Source organism: Alligator sinensis, unplaced genomic scaffold (assembly GCF_000455745.1).
Source record: "Alligator sinensis unplaced genomic scaffold, ASM45574v1 scaffold1445_1, whole genome shotgun sequence".
NCBI lineage: Eukaryota > Metazoa > Chordata > Crocodylia > Alligatoridae > Alligator > Alligator sinensis.
This window is the reverse complement of record NW_005842985.1, coordinates 219,854-230,105: the sequence shown is the minus strand read 5'-3', so window position 1 is coordinate 230,105 and position 10,252 is coordinate 219,854. Positions and strand designations below refer to the sequence as shown.

The window sequence follows — 10,252 nt, the reverse complement described above, 5'->3', positions numbered from 1 at the left end:
GCTCTTCCATGCAAAATATTACATACCTGTCCTCAGATAGGAAAGATCATTCCAAAAAGGTCTAAAACCTCACATTCAGAGCCAAGAACAATACCATTTCTATACCTGAAATCTGTTACAAAGGTTTTAAATAAAACTATTTTTTTTAATTAAAAAAAGGCCACAAACACTTAGCTTGTGACATTTCACTAGAAACCTTCATACAATTGTAAAGGACAACAGAAGGGGTGGGGGGGAAAGACTTCATCAAAATATTTGGAGGAGAAAGTAATATTTTTTTCATTCATCTTTCCACTCAAACATTGTCTTCTAAAGTTAGGTTTTTCTGAAGTTCTATTTAATAAATATTTTTTCTAGTAAAAAAAGTATCAGTTTCTGTTTTCTCCATATCTCATAACTAAAATGACTTAGAAAGCCAATGACAAAAAAGTAATCCCTCTACCAAGAGCACAAAAAAATAAATAAATAAAATAAAAGAGAAAGGACTTCTGTAACATTCACCATTCACAGTGACTCTGTTTGCAAGTTGGGCCCCAGTGGCAAGATGCCCACTTCTCAATTATTTTCACAAATCAGAGAATTAGGACTTGAAGGGACCTCAGGAGGTCATCTGGTCCAACCCCCCCACTCAAAGCAGGACCATCCCCAACTAGATCATCCCAGCCAAGGCGTTGCTATCCAGGTGTTAAAAACCTCTAAAGATAGCAATTCCACAACCTCTCTGGGTAGCCTAGCCTATTCTAGTGCTTTACTAACCTCCTCATGAAAAAGCCTTTCCTAATAATCCAACCTAAACTTCCCTTACTGCAATTTGAAACCATTGCTCCTTGTTCTGTCATCTGCCACCACTGAAACCACGCAAGCTCCACAGTCTTTGGAACCACCCTTCAGGTTGTTGAAGGCAGGTATTAAATTCTCCCTTAGTCTACTCGTCTCTAGACTAAAGCACAGTTCCCTCAGCCCCTCCTTGTAAGTCTTATCCCCTAGCCCTCTAACCATTTTTCTCTGCCCTGAGCTGGATTCTCTCCAATTTGTCCACATCCTTTCTGTAGTGGGGGCAGACAAAACTGGACACAGTACTCCAGATGTGGCCTTACCAGTGCCAAATACAGGGGAATCATCAGTGCCCTCCATCTGCTGGCAACACTCCTAATGCAGCCCAGTATGCCATTCGCCTTCTTGGCGACAAGGGCACACTGTTGGTTCATATTCAGCTTGTCGTCCACTGTAGCCCCCAGGTCCTTTTCTGCAGAGCTGCTGCCCAGCCAATCAACCCCCAGGCTGTAGTGGTGCATGGGATTCTTCTGTCCCAAGTGCAGGACTTTGCACTTGTCCTTACTGAACCTCATGAGATTTCTTTTGGTCCAATCCTCAAATCTGTCTAGGTCTCTCTGAATCATAACCCTACCCCTCCAGCTTATCTACTACTCCCTCACAGCTTGGTGTCATCTGCAGATAACTCAGGCATATTGTTACTTACCAGCAGGAGACATCTGAAAACAAAACAAACTAAAACTGAATTGCCTGGCGCTTCAAATACCAAAGCAGGTAGAAATGTGCTTGGAAAACCTGTTTATTCATATGAGTGAACTGAATGAACAAATTCAGTTGCACACGTTTTTACTGAACAAGGAAAATATCTTCTGCTTTCGACAAGAGAGACAAAATCCCTGCTGAGAAACTTACAATCATTTTACAGACCAACACAACCTTGTATGAGAAGGAAAGTTATTCAAGTCACTCAATCAAGCGCTCCAAGATTTAAAAAAATGCCAGATTTATAGTTGCCAGTGCAAATTTAATTCTGCCCCTGGCACATCTATTCCCTGCACTGAGCAAGGTCTTGTAGAAAAACCTCTATGTGATCATTAATCATGTAATTAAACATTGCATCACAGTGCAGACACACAAAAAGAAGGAATTAAGCTTGCACATTTCTTAACCTCCGAGTATTTGACTTTGTAACCTAACTTTCTTTTAACTAATGTTTTGTATTACACTTCGTAGGAACTTCTTCCGTTCATAGAAAAAAAAATGACAAAAACAGCCTTTATGATGTACAATGGTATTTTTTCATCCATCCCCACCAGCCATGAATGAATAGCAAGGTTCACCCTTTCAGCACAGTTTTCTACTGCTTGGGCTACAGGATTAAGTAGTTGACAGCACAAGAAAGTCTTGGTCCCAGTTGACTGCTAGTGCTAGATGGAAGCTTGACCTGGCCTGGCCCAAACCAGCCCATCCCAGTCATTCTTTTGCAGTCCTTCCTCTTGCCCACCCCTTCACCCTGGGTGGCAGCAGCAGAAAGGATCAGACTTTTAAGAAGGCTCATGTTCAGTTTTCATTTTGGATGCCAAAATTTCCTGGGCAACACAAACAAGAGAAATGGCAAACTTAAATACAAACTCAAAAGGAATTGCATTCAAAGAAAAAAAGTGCTTTTTTAGATCAAGGTCTTTCTCTTTGTTGAATTTTCAAATGCCTGCTGCAAACAAGAGGTGAGAAAGTGCCACAAAAAGAAAAGAAAAAAATTGAAAGAATCTTGCGTACTACAAAGTGTTAGACAACCTTAAGATGAAGGTCACCATTGGCTCCCCATATAATTATATACATACAGTCATACACTTACATATTGAATGAGGCAGCATTAAAGCAATCAGGAGCTTTCAAACAGAGAAAAATGTTTTATGTTTAAGCACTGCAGAGTAAAGCCTTTTGCCAGTAAAAACACAACATATGTCTTAATTTAAAAGTTTGCTCAGCACATTTTGTGCTATTTCCTGTGTCTTAAGCATCTGTCTGAATTGCCAAGATAGTTAAAAAAAAAAAAAAAAAAAATACATTTTTCTTTCCTTGTGAATGACAAGACCTCAATGGAACAGAAGTCTGCGTCTTGTACATTCTTTTGTAATTGCAGGGGGAAAGGTTATTTCAACAATAACTTACACACAAGTGGAAAGAGAAAACTTCTCAGTAATGAACGGGTTCCCTTCGCACGAGGCTAGTGCAACTTCTGCTAGCACAGCCAGGTACCCAGCCCAAATTTAACTCTGATGATGAAGTATTATTTTGTTTTTAATTGTGGCTTATTACAGATTTTTAGCTTTTTATCCACGAAGAGTAGGAGAGCTGTTCAAGTGTACTGGCTTCACAGTGTAGGCTAAATAACTTTAAACTGGGACAGATAAGGTTTGGTTGTCTCACTGATTTATCAACCCATTTTTTATATTTAGAAACTTTGATGAAAGAGCCACAAGCAGGTTTTTCCCCCATTTAACAGCACTCTGATACTGCAGTTTTCAAATCTCACTTCTAATCTCTCTCCATTTTGAAGTTTTCCAGTTCAGTTCTGATTAACCACTGCTTATAGCTCTCTTAAATCCTTCCTACTATTTATGATGGAGGGCAAATTCAACCAGTGTAATTTTAGCTGGTTCTCCAGCTATTCTTCAAATGGAAGACACTACACCTTCAATCTCAGCCTACCTTTTTATTATTTTTTTAAAAATATGTATACATATAAACACAAATAGAGCCCAGTCTCCTGTCATAAAAAATGAACACTTTTCTGTTATGTATGGTCTATACATAAAAAGTAAATCTCAGTGATCTATGCATGTTATGGCCACAAAGATGAAAAACAGTCAAAACTCAGCCTTAAATTAAACAAATTGATTCCCATCTTTGCCCTTTTACCAAAATAATTTACTAAGGCACAAGAAGTAAGCAGACTCAAGGCTGGGATGTCGCACAAGCAATATATTAACTCAGTCGGCAATAAATCTCCCCATACTCTCCAAGCTCTATACTACTTTCTTAAATAGCTCACTATAAAGCCCCAACCTAATTATAAACAGCTTCCTCTGCAACAGTGGCCTTGATTTCACTTATTTACACATTAACTGCAGCCTCCGTTCGGCCAATCCAGTTTATTCCCCGTTCCACACAGGGCCTTTTATCTGCCCTGGACAGCATTTTCTCCAGCAGATGAAGTAGATGCCGATTGATTTGCTGTCGAGCATGGTAAATTAATAGCAACAAATTGCTGAGGGCCCCATCTCGCTGCTCCACCATGCTTCGGCAGTTTTGCTTTATTTGCTCCATGATGGGCAGCAGTCAGGCCTCTTCAAGTCAATTTCTTCTTAACAACCTGCAATACTTTTCAATGGTGAAAATAGAGCCGTTCCTTGTAAGTCAGAAATCAATATCCTATTGCCCTTAGAAAATGCTAAACAAGCAGTATTGGCAATCCACTTGGTACTACAGGGTATCAGATATAATGCAAATCCATACTGCTTCCCTCCTCGTAGTTATTACAGTTTGCTAAAAGGTTCCTAATGCCATTTATCATCATTTACCATCGACTACTGCAGCTATGATTATGATATCCTATCAGCTAGTAGAGCCCTTTCATTTCTATTCAATTAATATTTTAGCAGCACTCAAATGGTTGTTGCCCAAGTCTCATAATAAAATTTACATGGATTGGAATGAAAGGAGGGGGAGGTGGGGTTCTTACTGTGATTTTTAAAAAATCATTTTGTTTATTTTTTAATATCCAGCTTTTTAAAGATCTGAACTTCCTTTAAAAATGCTGGAATACAGCATTTTCTCTAAAAAAAATTCAATGGAAAATTTTTAACTGGAGACAAGACATCATAATATAAATTTGTCATCTCCATAAACAATCAAAATGAAATGGGAATTTTTATCCCGTTTATGTTCATCACTCATCCATTCATAAATGCCTGTGCCTATAGTGAAAAATTGACACTTACTTTAGGCAATAATTAGTAATATTGGATTAAAACGATCAGAAAGCATGCTTGTTTGTAGCAATTTAAACAAACTGCTTACCATAAAATTCCCTAGTGCTATAAATTAGATTAAGTGACCGACAAAAAAAATAAAACAATACTAAGAATCTAGAACAGCTTATTAATTGATACTCACAAATTATTTTCTTAACTTTAAGAAAACCCCTTTTGAGACAATGTAGCAAGAAACAGACATTTTCAAATTACATGCCATTTTTTACCTTTATTGTAATACTGAAATTTAAGGGTGTAGAGCTTCAGCTCACATTACAACCCACAACTTTTAACTTTCCATTATTTCTTTTAAATTTGTCTGCTCAGCTCTATTGATTCTGGTGGGATTACCAGAAATTAGGTTAATATTTTAGGCTTTAATGCCTCATGTCACAACATACCCCAGACTTGTCTCAAAAAAAAAAAAAAAAAAAAAAAAAATACAAATGACTAATTCAACCAGTCTAATGCTATTTACTCAGTTACCAAAATTTAAATTAATTATGTTCTCAAACATAATTGTTAAAAATTGGCAACATTATGCAGGCTTAATTAAGATTAAATCCAATTTACTAAATGTACTTTAATTGGTACTAATTACATTAGCTTTCCTTTCAGAATGACAAATTCCCCATAGGTTTCACTTTAATAGTCTTCTATCAAAATCAACACAGGATGACTGATGATGAGCATCACATGAGGGGTGGGAAAAGTAACTCTCACACCCCCCCCATACACACATGCACACATACTGTCACTGCTGTGTGCGTTTATCCTTTTATCAATTTGCTAAGTCACAGAGTCATGACTCCATCACAGCCATCATTTTCTGTTCCAATGAAAAACTTCTCTAAAAATAAATACTCTGTGGCTGGGAGCAGCCAAGAAGAACAGAAGCTTTAAAAGAAAAATACACAAAGGTTTCAAATATCAGGGCCACCAATTACTAGGGTACTTCCAAGGACTCTAGGGAGTCCTACTCTTGAACCCTTTGAGACGTAAATCTAATAAGTGAATAAGCCTAACCTGATCTTGAGAACTAGGCCCAATTATGCTGCAGGGCAACTTCACTGCATTATTGCCTGCTTTCCATTACAAGGGCAACCAGTGAGTACATCTGGAAAAGAAGCTAAGAGGAACCAAGGCTGTCTGCCTAGGAAAACAAATAAAGACAGATATGCCTCTGTGCTAAAGGGGAAAAAAGAAGAAAATATAATAAGTAGGTGGTTTGCAGGGCTGTCTGTATTTCATAATGTGATAAACTGCCCTTGGGATTTTTTTTTATGTGATCAAATTTAGAAAGCCAGGGGAAAAAAAAAAAAAAAAGAAGGGAATCGCTCAATTTCAAATAGGTAGAATTTGAAGATTAGGGGAGAAGAAGAGGGGAACTTAAGGTGCTGGTTTGAAAATCTTTCACAGGGATCATAGGGAACAAAATCTGTTTGAATGAGAAACTGGGTCAAAACATTGGCATCATAAGGTGAAATAGGAAATGGTTTGTGGTTGCTAAACCAGCAAAAGGAGAGAGACGCAACTGATACAGAGCCAAAATAGATTGCAGAATGATAGGAAACAGGATTCTTACTTGTTATTTATTTGAGTTACCGAAGTATTAAAGTATTTTGTTTAAGGGCGTAGCATTCATGTTACTAATTTGAACAGGAATGACAATAATGGAAAATGATGTTCCAATTAAACTCCATCCTTAGTAATCCCCAACTTTACTTTTAATTAAATGTTTAATTTCTCCAGAATACTGTGAACACTCCTGACACTAACTGTATATAATTTCTAAAGTTAAATATTTAGAGTACAATTGCTGATTTCAGGTCTTCGCTATTTTTGCATATATTTTCTTCGAGGGGGGAGATGTGAAGAAAAGAGTTTACACCTTTAAAAAAAAAAAAAAACTAAAGTAAATAACTCTAGATAATTTGCTTTTACAACATGTTTGACTCCAATCATTACTTCCCGGTGCTTATGGGAAATCTCTAACTAGGTTCTTCTAATTCTTAATGTGTTAATTTTAATAGTTTAGATTATAAACATAGTATTGAAACCATCTAACTGTGCATTTAGGATCAGATCCAGAACCTGATGCACCCAACAGAAATCTTTCCACTGGTATCAATGAACTGTGAAAGGCCACCCACCAGTTATGAAAATATAACCTTGCTGTTGCTACTCTCATCCTTCATGTCCTCCTGTTCCCTCCAATTGTTAGTTATGCTCATTTATTGAGTCTTAAATTCTGTCCTCATCCTGCATATCCATGCACATGTTTAACGCTGCATCTGAGTTGCACTACTGAATTCAATTGGAATAGTCGTACATAGGGTTTACGCACACGCACAAGTCTTTGTAGGATTGGAACCTCAGACAAGTCTCTTTGGAGTGAGGATCGCCTCTGTGACAAATGCTTAGCACAGTGTGCCCATAATCCTGACAGAGGCCTCAGAATGTTTAACAGGACAAATAAATATAAAACAGCATTTGACTGTGTCCTTGTTCTCAACAAGATAAAGAAATCCCATTAAAGAAAACAAGTTTAAAATCCCATGCTTTAAACAGAAATGCGTACAAACCAATTTTACCGTATTCTGGCCTCTTCCATTCACCCATTTCTGTAATTCCATAGATCACATTAGCTAGCAACACTTGTGAATTACTAAAATATTTTCTGCAATGGGTTGCCTCCATTAACCCCCAACAAATACCAAGTTCTGTCACTAGAAAAAGAGGTGAGATTTTCATTTCATTTTCCTCCCGACTACATTAGATTGAATAGGAAATTCTGATTTCTGCTACTACACTCCATTCCACTGCTTTTGCTTAAACAACGGCATGGGGCTGAAACTTAACATTCTCTCAACAAGTTCATTTACCCTATAGACATTTGGGAACTAAACAGACTTTTCCTGATGAAAGTCCAAACAAAGTAGCTTCAAGGGTCCAGCACATGGTTCTGCATCAATCCCTTTTGTAGACTCGGTAAAAATTCTTCCCCTTCCAGTTCAAGTAAAAGCAACAACTCTTTTTCTATACTCCTTTCTATAGTACGCTTCTTCCCATTGTGCCCAACGTGTAACTTACTCCAGAAGGTGATAAAGATCAGAGTTTAGACAGACCTGAACCTAAAGTCCTTATTCATCTGAAATAACCTTAGACAAGTTCATAGTCTCTTTGCAGTAAATGGAAGTAATTTTGTGATGGGGATTACAGAGATAACAAAACTAATGTCTGTTATTAAAATGGGAATAATATGAAATAACCCTCTAGGTTCTTATCATACATATCACCGAGATTTCAGAACACAAAAAATATTCAGCCACTTACACATGCAAGTAAGTCAAGTCACAGAATACAGAATCTACCTTAACATTAGAAAGGAGTGATATGTAACATCATTAAGTAGAAGAAAATGTTTGCCTACCTGCTTATGCATCTCTATATTCAACCCATAGGACATCTCATAATACTGAGAAAGAAGAAAAATTGATTCCATTAGAATTTGTAATCGTACAACCGATTCCCAAATTCACTTTAAGTCATGTCACATATAGAGGCACCATATACCATAAAAAGAGATACCAGCATTTGCAAGCTCTCAAAATTTGAACAAGAACTTTACACCACTCGATTTTCCCCTCTACTTTTAAATTTGGCAGGCAGTAATGTCAGTTTTTAAAAGAAAATAGCCATTAAACAAAGATTAAGCAAAACAAAAAAACAAACAAAAAAAAATCATAACAGGAATCAAAGATGAGAAGCAGTGAAAATACATGGAAAATGCTCAAAATTTTGTTCCCTAGCACACATTAAAGATACCAAAAAATGCCCGGAGTACTGGAAACCAGACACGCACATAAATCTGCCATGTAGCCCAGACCGGTTATATTCAATATTTTAAATTAAAAACAAAACAAAGCTACAATTAAATCACAGCTTTGCAAGAAATGAAAGAGCAAGGAAATTCAGAATTAAAGCAGACATTCCATTCTTAGTATTTCCTGTTCTGTCTCAGTATTGCAGGAAACTCAGTTCAGTGTATAATGTATAATATAATATCATCTATGCTCCAGTATGTAGGCACATCTGACATAGAAAAGACAAATGCAAGCCGTAACATGTTTGTCCTTTGGCAAAAGTAATTTTTTATGTTTATTTATTCCTTCTATAAATATTAGACTTCTGTGACATATACAAATGGAAAGCAACTACACCCTCTTTGAAACACAAAAGAGCAGATAGCAATAGCTCCTTTGGTGTCATCATGATCCATCATACAATTATGTATTTAAGAGATTTCTTCCTATGCAAGTTATTTAACCAGACAGACCACAACTCTCAAGGAAATCCTTTCTACAGTTCAGCTCACTGATACTCTGAATAAAGCAAAACAGTATGAATGAACAGCTCATGAGCAGCAGTTATTCTAAGAATTAGGACTTCTTACATTTTGGTTCACTCCCTTGCCCCTACCTTGGTCTCCCCCTACCTCCCCATACACATGCACATACCAGAAAAGAATAATCTAAATCATACGGTCGACAAATAATAGCCACGAGAAGGGAGAGAACCTGGCAAAAGTGAAAACATTTTCTTGATCAGTTAATAAAGTTGCATCCACCTTTGATAGACTAACAGTTTGTCCGTTAGTATTTTGAGGAAAAATTCCCATGTTTAAAAGGTAAATTTCACGTAGAACTTAACTGATACACACACAAGAAAAAAGTAGAGACCCCTGAAACTAAAGCTTTATAATGGAAACACTGATGCCACTTCAACAAAGCAGCACTACTATCCTAATCTATCTGGTTGCTCCAAGAATCTGAACATATTCCTATCTTAGTATAACCAAGCTAATAGACATTTTGAATTTGTTATGCTGTGCTTACCATGACATAGTGTCGCTGCATCTCGGTCTTCTCACTGGCCAGTTTTTCACATTCTAGCTTTAAACTGTTCAAGATATTAAAAAAAAAAAAATTGAACTTCATAATGCTAGTTTTACATCCTTCTGAATATACATTTATCCCCCCGTCTGGTTTTCTTCTCAAAAAATAAAAGAAATTTAAGTTCAAGTTATCTTTTGGGGATGAAGGGGTTTTATTAGTTTCCCTTTACAACAGATGTTGTGCAAAACCCCAATTTCGCAAACCAGCTGTAAACAGTATGGAGAAAAAAATTCCCAAACACTCTGGGTCATAGAAAATGCTTGTTACAATGGTCAGTATATAGAACATTAAAAAAAACAAAAACAAAAAAAAAAAAATCACCCTACCAACTTATAATTCAGTTTCTTTGCCTTTATTATTATTATTAATAAGTCAATCTTGGGAATGATGTCTTTCTTCCATTCAAAACACAGACAAGTAAAAGGAGTACTGCCACACAAAAACAAGAAGATGGGGTGAGGGAAATCCTCCACCCCTCTTTCC

General features: G+C 36.8%; 1 protein-coding gene across 1 annotated transcript in view; it reads right to left on the bottom strand.

Annotated features, from left to right (window-relative positions):
• Nucleotides 1-10,252, bottom strand: part of LOC102385476 (transducin-like enhancer protein 4) — a 175,773-nt gene that overhangs the window by 120,307 nt on the left and 45,214 nt on the right. The window contains exons 6-7 of the mRNA XM_025192948.1: nucleotides 9,710-9,773; nucleotides 8,245-8,289 (exon numbers count right to left, since the gene is read on the bottom strand). Of these exons, the coding sequence (XP_025048733.1) occupies nucleotides 8,245-8,289; nucleotides 9,710-9,773 (109 nt within the window). The remainder of the gene's footprint in view (nucleotides 1-8,244; nucleotides 8,290-9,709; nucleotides 9,774-10,252) is intronic.